The 13421-nt window shown below is 42.7% G+C and overlaps 1 protein-coding gene across 11 annotated transcripts in view; it reads left to right on the top strand.

Moving 5' to 3' along the window:
- MBNL2 (muscleblind like splicing regulator 2) overlaps nucleotides 1–13421 on the top strand; it is a 106869-nt gene that overhangs the window by 34414 nt on the left and 59034 nt on the right. For 10 of the 11 annotated variants that reach the window (XM_064712491.1, XM_064712501.1, XM_064712474.1 and 7 more), the window contains exon 2: nucleotides 2584–3420. The exons of the other annotated variant lie outside the window; for it this stretch is intronic. In XM_064712491.1, the coding sequence (XP_064568561.1) occupies nucleotides 3247–3420 (174 nt within the window). In that variant the 5' untranslated portion in view covers nucleotides 2584–3246. The remainder of the gene's footprint in view (nucleotides 1–2583; nucleotides 3421–13421) is intronic. 11 annotated transcript variants of the gene reach the window in all.

Below are 13421 nucleotides of genomic sequence, written 5' to 3'. Positions count from 1 at the left end.
CTATGAAGTCTCTCCCTTCTTTTCAGTTTCACAACCAGTCATTTCCTTTTCCTACCTTCCTCTCCCATTTTCTTCCTTCTCTTGAGCACTTTCCTCATGTGTTGAATTCTACTTTTATTGACTTCTCCAAGAAGAATAATTTTATTCTCTGCTTTGTCTTTTCTCTCCCTCCTCCTCGTTTTGTATCCCTCATGTTGAGGTTTTCAAGGTGGCATCTCTTCCTTCATCTTCCTGGTGCAGGTGATGGGCAGAGGAGGTATGACAGCTGCCTAGCATGTGGTTGTGAACGCATAGGTCATGTAAGTGGTAGAGATAAAGCACTCCAAATTGTTCTATCTTCACCATGTTTGAACTTGCCTCCTGCTGAAGGCATGGCCTCCTTCAGAAAGGAGACAGGACTCAGTTCTGTCTCCCGAGTTTTTACCCGTAGGAACTCCTGAGGCACTTGATGACTCTTGAGAAATCACGTGGCACTGTTATGTTGGACAAGACATGGATTTTAGAGACAAACTTTTCATGCTTTCCTTTCTTTAGAAAATCTTCATGTAGCATGAGGGTAAGAAATAGGATGATACTGTGTTTCACTCTTCTACCTTGCACCCCCAAATGCTTTTTGGTGTGAATTCTTGCTGTAGTCTCTCAAATCTTGTATGTGATTCTGCTGTGCACTTCTTTTTTAAAAACCATGGTTACTGCCATTTCTATACTGTGTGCTGTTTGCTTTGCTGCCACGTGCTGTGTCTGGTTTTTTTCAGTCTTAACACCTACTACTTGAGAAACAACTTTGTCAATTTTATGGTGTGCAGCTCTGCAGAGTATTACTACTTGTGACTTTCAGCAGTGTGCAGTATAACATTTACCCTTTTCCCAAAATTTCCGTCTCTCTCCTACATCTATTACTGAAAACCGTTACTGACATTTCTGAATTGGAATGTGTGGCTCTGGGGAGAGTATTTCCTCTTTTACATTTAGCCAGCTAAATCATCAGCCCAACAAGCTATCAGCTCAACAAGCCCTTGTGGAGAGGCTCTTCTTGTATTTCCTCCTCTCTTTCCTTTTCATCAGTTATGAGTATTTTCTCACCTCTTTGTATGCTTTTAGCTTAATCTCATTCTTCATTGATTCTGTCAGACAACATTGATGGAATATTTAATTTGAGGAGTTTGTAATTTATGTGCTCTACTGTAATTACATATAATTATTTCAAAATGTACTGATTCTCTTGCACCTTGTTGTTCTTCATGACCAAGTAAAGCTAAGTGTCATTCATACCCATCTTAATGGACTTTGGACTTGAAATTGAATTTTGAGCAATTAGCATTGCATTGCCTTTATTCATGCTAGGAGTAGGAACTTTTGGTGGAAGTATTGGTCACATAGTAAAACACCTTTTGGTAGCATTGCTAAGTAGTAGAAAAGCTTTTTGATGCGAAGACTTAGAAGTCAGAACTGGGATCTGATCCTGAGACTGGGTGTGAGTAATTCTTCCTTAACAAACAATACTGACTTCAGTTAAGGCCAGTGAATGCAAGCACAGAATGGTAATTGTTCTGACATGGAAAATCTGACAGTGATTTTAGAACAATTTTTATTGACGTATTTTAAAATCTCAGTTATTCCAGTCCTTCCCCTTTTCTTTTTTCATGCACAAAAATAATCCATCAACTGTTTCTGGCTGGTATTTGCAAAGTAAAAGTTGTGTTCCTTTGAAGCTAAATAGAAGAAAACATCGTATTCATGATTTCACTATCTATGTATAAAATTTAGGTAGTGGTTAAATATTTTTGTAATATCTAACCCTTTGATTTTCAAATCGGTTTTTCTGTAAAATATCCTAGGTATTTTATAGTCTGCAAACAGTTTAAGTGCCATATTGGAATCTGATGTTTTGATTCTAAAGGATGTATTTGCAGAGGTACACAGAGGCTAATTAAATCAAAAGAATATTTAGATAAAGACTGCTTCATGTTAGAAAGGACTCATTGGTGCACGGTGACTTGGTGGTTAAGCCCTTTCATGAAGCCCTTATGGAACATCATCTGAGTTAATGGGAGGACTAACTATATTGTCTGCATTTGGAGGGGTTTTATTTCCTATAATTTCGGAATTATATTTTTTGGTTTCTTTTTTGTTGAGAAATAGAGGAAGACGCAAAAAATCTGAGCAGAATACTACCATCCTGGTTTCTAAGGAAGAGCAAGTAATGAGTAACTATTTATAATGTAGTAACACAGTCTAAAGGGCCAAGTGATAAATTAATGGAAACGGGTTCTTGTATACAGTTTTGGAGACTAAGCACATTTGATTGAATTGTTTCACAACTAGTGTGCCTAATTATTGTGTCTGCCACATTCATCTATTTAAATCATTCCCAACTTTTGGATTGCTGCCTGGAATATTACTGCAGTACGTGTTTCAACTGGTTATTCCCCTATCACATGTAACTTCACAAAGGAGGATTTTTTTTTTTAAAGAGTGAACTTTGGCTGTATGTTTATAATATCTGATAAAAAGGGACTGTAGGTTTCATAATGTTGATTTGAATGAGTTGCACGTGAACTGATGCCGTATTTGTTTTGTCAGGTCAGTGACTTAAAAAGTGCCTTTGCCAAGTCACTTTTCCGAGCGAGGACTGCTACGCCCGTGTTCTCAAAATCCCGTCTTTGCCAGCCAGACATTGCCTTCACCTTACACCTGGCAGAAGATACCTCAGCTGTCTCCATTTGCCAATTAGTTGATGGGAAACTGAAAGCAGAAAAAGGATTATTATTATTGTTATTCCTGGGACATGAACAAATGACTGCGTTGCTTTTCTCGTGTAATCAATACCGGCAAGCAACCATCAGGGGACTGCTATTCTATCAAGGAGTGCCATTGCATTGATGGACCTTGGCTTTAAACCAGTGCATCCGTGATTACAATCAACAAACCCACGTGTTTTACAGACAGAAATGCGACTGAGCATGTGTTTTCCCAGCCAAAAGTCTACGAGCGGGACTTAATGATTGATGAGTGACTGCTTGCTGATAAACTTTCTCTGCTTGTTCTGCTTTGTGTGCGTTGGACGTCGTTAATCGTCCCCCACTGTTTGTTTTTTTTAACTTCATTTTCCATTAGAATTGAAGTTATTTTTTACTGACTTCCTTCCCCCCCCTCCCACCCCCCTTCCTTTGTCATTAGTTTTGGAAATTTCTTCAGCATAATTCACCTGACAGCAACTTACAAGTTCAAAATCAGCTTCTCATCATGGCTTTGAATGTTGCTCCCGTAAGAGACACAAAATGGCTGACACTAGAAGTGTGCAGGCAGTTTCAGAGGGGAACTTGTTCACGCTCTGATGAAGAATGCAAATTTGCACACCCCCCTAAAAGTTGCCAGGTTGAAAATGGAAGAGTTATTGCCTGCTTTGATTCCTTAAAGGTAAGAAAAAGAAACTGCATGTGTAGTGAAAATGCTACTACGTCGTAGTGAAAGTAAAATAGGAAATGATGAGTGATTCGTTCCTGGTGAGATGTATATTGAAACAAATGTTGTTTATCATAATGTTTGTTTACTGAAGCTTTTAAGATTTCTTTCTAAGGTTTTTTTTTTCAAATGTCACTATGTTGTTTACAAAAATTGCATGTGACTGTGGGATACAGAATTGGTTGCAGCTGGTAGGACAATTGTATTCTCCCAAGTACATTTTATGAATTATAATTGTTTCCTGGTAAATGAAAATACACAGTGGCGCAATACTCTGCCATTCCCAGAGTCCTAAAGAAACAAATCATATGGAAAGAGTGCAGATTTTTTCATTTAGATCAACATAAGTGAGAAAAGCCTATCCATTAGTTCAGATTTGACACAAGGGTTATTTACTCTTGGTATTGGGGACTCAGGTAAATTAATAGCATTGGTAATTACATGTATGGATAGTGCAGATATGAGCATAAGTTTAGGAGGAGCAAAGGAATTTTCTTCTTTGGAGGATATTTAGCAATTGTATTGTTAGGGCATCAGCTTCTTCAGACTTCCTAATGACATCAGGCATGCTTTAGAAAACTATTTTTAAAAGTTCTGTGAAAACAGTTCATGTACTGCATAAAAAAAGATTAATGACCCCCTGGGATTTGAGGAGTACACAGTGTTTTCCATTATGATATATTTGTTTTCTCATGTCAACAGAAGGAGAAAGCTTATTTCATATAAATAATTAAAGGGTAGAATTGAGAATTTCAAATTTTAGTTTGAAAGTTTTACTTATGGCTTTATCTTCTGGGCATGGGAGAATGTATTGGTTTGCTATTTTAGCTCTGAGGATGAAAAATTCAGTTACCAACAACTCTTTTACTGTGAAAACATCAGTCTGAAAGATAAGAAAGCTCAGGGTGGTTTATTTCCATTATAACTTTTTTTTTTATGCAATGCAAGATATTGTGTTAGGCATCTGCCTTTTGTTTTTTCTCATTTTTTCGTTTCTTTTGAAGATTTAGAAGACAGTATCTCAGGGGAGATATTTATGAGGGGGTCATGTTCTGTAGATCTGTCCTGTAAGGCAGAAGAGCACCTTTGGAGTCATGGCAGTGTGTCATAGAGGGCTATTAATGACCTTAATCCATGGATTACTGCACGATAAACTCTAACAGCTTCTTTGTAGATGTTCTTGTATGTTGGTTGTCTGCCAATGGGATTTTTTTTTAAACAAGCAGACTAGTATCTGCAGCAAGTGGGCAATACTCTGATTTTACAAAAAATAAGCAGTTCAGTGGAAGGGGGTTTTATGTACTACTTTTATGTGCTGCAAAGTCTCGGGTCTGTGGCTAGGAGGCTGGAGAGAAGCAGCAGGACTCGGTCACCCTGGGCTGGCAGGACAGTGGCTCTGCAGTGAAGGAGGTGCTGCTGCTGCATCATGCTGGTCAAAGCAGTGATGCACCTGTCCTTGATGCCTGAGGACAGCATCGCTCTCCCTGGTGCTACCAGCCACTCACAGTGGAGTTGCCAGCTACTCAGGTTGGAGACTTTTGTTCGGGGATGGTTATTGTCTGCAAATAAAAACTGGAGTCACAGACTAAGCTAAGGATACCATGAAGAGAAATCCTGAGGGATCACAGTGGATAATTTACTGACAACCAGCATCATTGCTCAGTGGAGAGAAATCCAAAACCCTGTAAAAGAATGTAGTTGAAGCAAGTAGCTGTGTTTTCACCTAGTGTGGGAGGACATCTGTCCCGAAGGGCCAGCCCACTCCAGCCCAGCTCTGGTGGCTGAAGTGGTGCTGCTCTGTCCCACTGCCCACCATCACCCTCTCTCATGCATCTGTGCCTTCCATCTTGCATCTTCTAGTTGAGTCTAATGGGTTAAATTGCTAATTGGGAAAGATGGGATTATAGCAAGAATTCAGATTGTGGCCTGAAGCAGCACAGGTTTCTTACTACCAACTCTGCTACAGGCTGAGGGAAATCCAATAGTGGGATGACAGTGCCTTCAACTGCAGCTCCTTGGCTCTGAGCATGAGTTGGAATTGTGCATTCCCAAGTGTTACCTGATCCTGCTGTGCACAGGAAACTGTTTGGGACCACTGTGGGTGCAGGGCTCTGGGCTGTGCTGTCTGGTGTCCTCACAGTCATAATCTCAGTTATTCAGAAGACTGCCTGTAAACTGACATTTCTACAGCAAGAATGTGTGTGCCTGGTTAGGTCAGTTTGCTTATATTGCCAGCTGAGAGACTTGAGGTTAGTCACATAAACCTATTTGGTATGTAGCTTTTGGAAGTACTGGTGTTAATCATACAGTTTCAGAAAAAGGCTTTGGCACTTAACAAGTGGGATGGCTTTTCATGTAAATGAACAAGCAAAATAGTCTAGAATTACAGATAAAATCAGAATTTAATTTAAGAAAAACAAGAGCTATTTTCCTTGCTGAACACTGAACCACAGTTTAAATGCAGGCAATTATTTAGCATTTATTTACATAGCATCTAGAGCTCTGGAGACTTAGCCTTTTAACTGTCTTGGTTTGGTATACCTGCTGTAAAAATAAATGATGCTGAGTCTCTAGATAAACATCTTTCTACTCAGAAAAGACAATTTTATTTTTTTAGTCTGTACTGGAGTTAGGTTACATTTAGGTGGTGCCTGGTAGTTACAGCTGCTCCCTTAGAAGTCAGTCAAACACAAGATACAGGACTCTGAGACAGACTTTCCTTTACTGACTGATCAAAAAGAGTCCCTGTTCTGGATAGGGACATATGCTCCCCTGCATGCCATCTTCTCTCCAGATTTCCAGGGCAGACAAGGGAGCATGCTATCAGTGTCTGCCAGCTGGATCAGACTACCAGAGCACCAGCAGGCGGCTGCAGGAAAGAGTCCAGTGGAAGGGGACAAAGATGATGAAGAGACTGAAGCATCCCTCTCATAAGAAAGTCTCAGAGAGCTGGCACTGTTCAGCCTGGAGAAGGCTCAGGGGATCCCATCATGTGTATAAACACCTGCAGGGAGGGTGCAAAGAGGACAGAGCCAGGCTCTGCTCAGGGATGCCCAGTGACAGGGCTGGAGGCAACGGGCACAACCTGAAACACAAGAGCTGCCTCTCAATGTCAGGGAACACTTTTTCACTGTAAGCACTGGCCCAGGTTGCCCAGAGAGGTTGTGGTGTCTCCATCCTTGAAGATCCTCAAAAACTGTCTAAGATATAGTCCTTGGGCAGTTGTCTCTTGGTGACCCTGCTAGAGCAGGGGGTTAGACCAGGTGACAGCCAGAGGACCTCTTCAACCATCCTGTGACTGTGGGACCCAGAAGCACCTTCACACAGACTTTCCTGTAGTTTTAGGATTTTTCTAGCTAGCAAAAGCTGCCTTTGGGACCAAAGGATGTAATCCCAGCCAGGGACACTTGCCTCTAAGTCCTACCATGCCTTCCTTTGTGCTCCCACTGCTGTCTTTGTGATTGTGCAGTGTACCAGGCTAGAAACAGGAGTTGTTGCTGTAGTTGCTGCAGAAGAGAAAAGGGCTATGTGGCACCAGCAGAGCACTGGGTCCCTTCTGCCAGTGACAGTGCTGTGGCCTTAGGCTGCCCTTCTGGAGTAACATAATTGCATCATAATCCAAGTTTTCCTGTATTAAAGAAGTATCTTTCTAGTTGTGGTGGCACCAAGTAAAAGGTCAACAAAATGACCTTGTTTACTCTTAATTGAGAAGGCATTTTTGGCTCCCAATACCTATCCTTGCAATACTTGACTTTAAACCCAGCAAAAGTTGCAACAGCAACCCATTGGACTGATTACAGCTTTGAGGAGCCAAAATGCTCACTGTGGAAGACTGTCTGGGCTCTGAATATCCTTCATCTGTGAGATGCTCCAGGCTAGACAGAAATAGCTAAAGACTAATGAGCCTGGGTCAGATTCAGGCCAGAAACCTGCTGGTTTCAAGCCAGCTTCTGCTGTATGGGCTTCTGAGAGGCAGCTCAGCATTTGTTTCTCCCTCTTTGGTGAAGGACAGAGTCTGCTGTGTTCTGAAGAGAGCATTTGTGGGTTTTTAGGAGAATGCAGGTGGATCATCCCTCTGTGGTGGATGTAGCAGTTGGACAGATGTGTGCCCATTAGGTGGCCACAACGTTGCTGTCAGCAATGAGGCTCCAGCCAGGAAAGGCCCCAAATGACTGGGTCACCAGACAAACACACCCGAAACTGTACTGGGAGAGTGACCTTGGTGAGCTTAATGTGAGGATGAAAGTGTCTCTGGGCTAATCCGGGTCACTGTGCTTGAGGTGAACGAAGGGGACCTTTCCTGGCGGGGCCTGAGCCCTGGTGGTGGGTGGGAGGATAAAGGGGCTGAGAGGCACTGCCAGAGCCTTGTCTGCTGCCATAACCATCATGAAACCTTTTTGGAGCCCGTACAGGCTCCCCTTTGGATGCCCTTGGAAGGCTCTGTGAAGTGAAGTGACCTGTCTAACACAAAAGTTTGAATTTCAGAAACTGCTTCATTTATGATTTAATACTTCTCCCTGGGTTGAAGTAGCTTAATTTAAAATTGAATAATGTGCCCGTATAACATTTAATATATCACATTTAGATCCCTCCAAGTTGGATGCTATAAGCAAGTCTGTTTTCAAGGCTTTCTTGTCCTGGTAGTAGTAAAGAACAAAATCCTTTCAAAGGAATACTAGTATATAATATAATGCGTGAGGACAAGAACATAGAACACTTTGCTGTATTTGAATTGGAATAATTAAAAAAAACTACATTAAAACAAATGGAGTTGTTTAGGAGGGGGAAAAGGGGAAAGTTTGACAGATAAAAAAATAAAATCATGTGCATTTTGCTTAGAGTTAACTCTTCTGCTTGCAGGCATGTCTGAATTTTCAGTGCTGGTGTCATTTCTTGACCCAGATTTGTACCTTTTCTGCCGGGCAGCTACTAGAAGGATATGTTGTCTAAGTTAACACAGGTAACAGAGATGGTATCTTGAAGATACTGTTGTTGCAAGTTTAATGGTGGTAACAAGGAAGCAAAGCTTCTTTAGGAGTTCCTGATAACTTTTTAGGTTTTTCATTAGTCCCTAAGCCCTTCAAACTCTTCTATTTATTGAGCCAACAGTGTGTTGTGAACTGGTCATCTGCATTTTCATGAAAGCCTATAAAGAATACATCTATCTGGTCAAATTTGGCACCACAGAATAAAAAGTAACTGAAAGCTGTGCACTGAAAGCTGTGCATAGACTTGCTTACCAAATTAAAAGGTTGCTGGAGAAAAAAAAAAAAAAAGAGAAATTTTAGGAACATTCACTATCTGAAAGATCTGGAACTGAAAACAATCTTCTTAAGATGGCCTCAGCTTTATTCAGAAAAGGGGGAAAAAAGGCTTTGTAAAGTGGGCAGTGTGTTTGTACAAGAATGAGCTCAGAGTTGGGAGGCAGTAGGTGGTCATTTGTCTTCCTGTAATTCTTTGGTTGGGTCTCTGAATGTTTTACAAATCTCAGGGACTCAGGATCATTTCACAATTTGAAATAAGTGGTACCTGCTCACATTTGGCAGGTGAAGCATTCTGAACAGACTATAGATGAGCATGGAAAGGGGATTAGCTAGTTTTGTGTATACTAGAAAGCATTTAAATGAGTGTTTATAGTGTCCTAGCTGGCTGAATTTTTGTCCATCACTTGGTTATGTGGTGTGACAGAGTTCAAAGACAAGGTGAGTTCAAGGACTGTGCCCCCAGCTGGTGGGAAAAAATTACTGAAATGGGCAAAGTAATTTCTCTTGGGCAACAGAGTGGCTTATACCTCCTGGGCCCATGAATTCTGCCTGCTTTGCTTCACAGTGACCCAGTTTCAGCAGGATGTTAGGGAATAGGCTGCCCTTTTCAGTAACTGTGGGCTCTGGGGATGTGGAACTTGCAGGGTGTAACTTTTCAGATGGAGGATACAGAATCCAGGTCTCATTTTTCCTGCAGAACAGCTTCCTTTTTCACCCACCTCTGTTTTTTCTTGTAAAACGTCCAGTAATCTCTAGGTAGTCTGAGAACACTACCTGGCAGAAGCTTTCATGTGTCTGAGTTACTGCAAAGTGTGGGCTTGAAGAGAAAGTGCCAGTCAAGGCCAGTTTTAGATAACTATTAACTCTGTGGAATTAATTGTGACTAAATTAACACTGTGGGCTCCCTCTGTGTTCAGAGTATCAGTGGCCACCCTCGGCCCAACCAAAGCCCCATTTAGCCCCGTGACCCAGTCATGGCCAGTAGTGGGTGTCTTGGACGTGGTGTGTAAACAGCAGTGGCTTCCTGGAGTGCTCTGCTGGCTCCTAGGGATGTGATTCCCAGGGACATTGAGAGCCAGACATGTATGCTTGTACCTAATAGCTCTCAGTCACCATCTTTCCACTGGATTTGTCCTGTTCTTTAACTATGCTCACATTCAGCATGCACAGCAACCTCCTTCACAACTTTGTTATGTACAGCATGGAAGACAGCTTCTGTTCTTTTCAAACCTCCCCATCCCATGGATGCCCCCAGTTCTTGTACTGCAAAACAGAAGAGATTCTCCTCTGAATTGTCCTGAGAGTGAAACTGGGTGGGTTTTTTTCCACTGACTTCACTCTGGAAGGGGCATGTTTCTCCCTGGTGACTTCAAAGGAAGCCTTATGAGAGAAGGTTTTAAATCTGCTTTGTGAAAATGCTGTTCTCAGGACAGGTACAATTCCCAAAGGCCCTGCTTTTTTGGGCTATGGCAATTTTTGCACTCAGAATAAAGTGCTGCATGGAATTATGCCATTCTGTTTCCTGAGACTGTATTTCATCTTATACCAAATCCATGCAACTGTGAACAGCTGCTAAAAAGAGGTGGTTACATCCAGGCCTATCACAGCTAGCTCCCCATTTTTATCTCTGTTCAGGTGGTCCTGCAGCCACAGCAACTGGAGTTGATCCAAAGGAAAGGGAAAAACTACATTAAATATAAGTTGAAACTGCACATTTGGGCAGCACCATCTTGCATAAACTGGGGTAAAAGGGATTTAAAAATGGATAAGCTTTTTTTGAAGACCTCTCCTTTATCTCTGAGCTTAGGGACTCTTAGTATTCCTTGTTTGTTTAATCACCTGTTCTTGTTTGTTTTCTGATAAAAACTCTCCATGTTCCCCTGTAGTCCTCAGCAGGCACAAGTTCCTTTAATACTTCCTTTTTCCTGTTTGTCTCCCTCGTATCTCTTCATGCAGCTGTTTCCATGCCAGCTCTTCTGGCTTCAAAGGGTTAAAAAGAAGGTAAAATTAAAAACCAAGTAGCTGAACTGCTGGGCTGACGCACTTAAAAATTCATGAGCTTGACTTAAATTGGTAAAGAGAGAAACTGCAATAAGCCTTTAGCTGTTGTATTACATGGTGTTTAGCTTTTTAATTTTTTTTTAATCTTATTTTTTTAAAGGCTGTTGATCTCTGCAGAGGGCACCATGTTCTTTGCTAGGGTTTGTCTCTCTGCTGAGAGGAACATTTTTGATTTATCTCAGAAGAAAGTCTGGAGGCACAGCTCATCCCAACCACCTGTGGTGCTTAACCTGCAGGAGCCCTGATGAGCTGCTGGAGCTAAGCCCAGGGTTGGCCTCTGTGGTAGAGGACCACTAGCCATCAAGGCAGCTCGGAGGAGCAAGTCTTAAGGCAGAGACATGGGCAGCAGGTTCAGACCAAGGCTGTGAAGAGCAGAGAAGCTGAAACAGTTGAAGTTCATTACACAGCCTGCTACAAAAGCTGTGTCTCCTTCAAGGCCCTGTTTTGTTTCCTCTTTTGTCTTTCTCAGCAGCAGCACCAAGAACACAAAGCCATCCTGGCTGTCACTGCTATCACCTGTGACCACCTGAGCTGCCAGATTTGAAAAGTGCACACCTTCTTGTAACTTAAGTTCCATTTTCAAAGGAGAATGCACTTGGATACTGAGTTACCCAGGCCTTCCTTCTCTCTGAAGTCACAAAGTGGCTTCCCAGTGGTGTGGTTCAGCGGCAAAGCTCTCTGTGGTCAGAGCAGGCGCTTTTCACCAGCAGATGTGTCACTACAGCCTGTCATCCTCTGGCCTGTCAGGGCCACCTGATGAGAGCACGGGGGTGTTACCAGTGCAGTTTCCAGATGTGGACTAGGGAGTGTTACCAGTGCTGTTTCCACTGCTGGTTTCAGTGTGTTAGAGCTGGCTGAGCACCTGGTCACCTGGCCTGGGGATGAGGATGAGCACAAGAAGCAGAAATGGTTGAAAAAAAACCCAGTTAAAGAACAGTCACTGAGGGAGGTAGTACAAATCTGTCATCCTGTTCACTGAAGTGTGTTATCCTGAAGGACCAAAGGAGTGTGTAGTAGTTCCTGGGCAGTGGTCTTGCTGGGTTGAGCTAACTCTTGCAGCTTCCTGCTTCCAGAAGAGACTTGCAAAGAACGTTTCCAGGTGCTGTGCCATACCCCTTCACATCAGATGCAGCTGCCACTCGGTTATCAGTCTAAATCTTATTAGGCAAAGAAGAGCAGCAAGGCAGATTAGTTATGGCCACAGGAAACCTTGGATGAAAGAGCATGGTGTTTGCCAGATGTTCTTCAGATTTGCAGGCACTCCGGGGTGTTTCATATACCCATCAATTCACTCTGTAGATTTTGTTGCTGCACAGATCCATGCTCCCCTAAGCCTTATAATAACCAGTTTGTGGGTGTAGTGAAGGCAAAATTCAATCAGAGTCTCTGACTCATCCCATCACTAGGATTTTGAACACAAGAGCAATTGCTCACTGCCCACTCCTCCCCCACGCTCCCTATTAACTCAGGTCACTCACTGTTCCCACAGGCTTGCTCTCTCCAGGTCTCCCCACCTACTCCTTTATTTTTCTGGCAGGTGGTTCCTCTTTCATTCCAGGTGCTTTTTTTTTTTCCCCTTGGCCTTGTGTACGTAGCTTTCGCTCAGCTCGGGCGTCAGCTGTTCTTCCCAAGCTGTTATACTTTGACTGCATCATAAAATACAAAAGACAGGGTTGTGCTTGTCTGATGGAAAAGCCTAGCAGAAACAAGACCTGTATTCCTATTGTTTCAATTCATCCTCAGCATTGGAAAGATATTTAAAAATCTAAAAAATCAATACAAGAGGAATTGGGGAGTTTATCTGCAAGTCTGTTTGACAACTGTGCCCTCTCCCAACTTACCTCCTCATATGAGGACTGGCACCTTTTTTAGAGGAGATTAACTTCATTGGAAACCTATTGCAATAAAAGGAAAACTGTTGTGGTTTTAGAGATTTTGGAACATCACTGAAAGCCCCTTGTGAGATATGAGTCCCACAGCTGAATTGCAGAAGGCAATTAGAAGTATCCCTTTTCTGTGACCTTGATGTTTGTCTTGTGGCTGTGGGCGTGGTGTGCCACCCACTATTAGATTCCTGCAAGGTCTTGACCACAATAAAGAAGAAATTAATAATGGTGAAAATAAACTGTCTTCTCCTCTGCTTTGTTAATGAATTGTGTTACAGGGGGATGTGAGCAGTGCCTCCAGAGTCAGAAGGCCCTAATTCTTGGAAAGATCAAATCATCAAGCAGTAAAGACAAAGAAGTGGGGAATCAGTGGAATACTGCATATGAGAAGCATATGAGGGCAGTAGCAGCTGTGGTGAAAACCCTGGTGTGTACTTGCTGGCTCAGGGGCCCCAGGGAGGTGTCCTGCTCCCTGTGTGCTGCTGTCACCCTGCAGGCTCACACACTGCTCCACAGCCCAGCACTGGTGCCATGCTCCTGACTGACTGACCCGGTGCAGTCACTGCACTGTAGATCTTCCCTTTCTCTTGAGGTGTTACAAGTTCTCAGCCCTTGGTTTCTCACAGGACTTCTTGGCCTGAGTGAGAGGAGATCTGCAGTGTGCAGTCTCATGGCAGCTGCAGGGATGGCCTGGCCTAGCAGCCCACCAGGTGTGCTGCTGCCACCTCACCTGCATGTCCAGTAG

This window comes from Zonotrichia leucophrys, chromosome 1 (assembly GCF_028769735.1).
Source record: "Zonotrichia leucophrys gambelii isolate GWCS_2022_RI chromosome 1, RI_Zleu_2.0, whole genome shotgun sequence".
NCBI lineage: Eukaryota > Metazoa > Chordata > Aves > Passeriformes > Passerellidae > Zonotrichia > Zonotrichia leucophrys.
The sequence above is the reverse complement of the archived record's forward strand: the minus strand, read 5'-3'. Positions and strand labels throughout refer to the sequence as shown.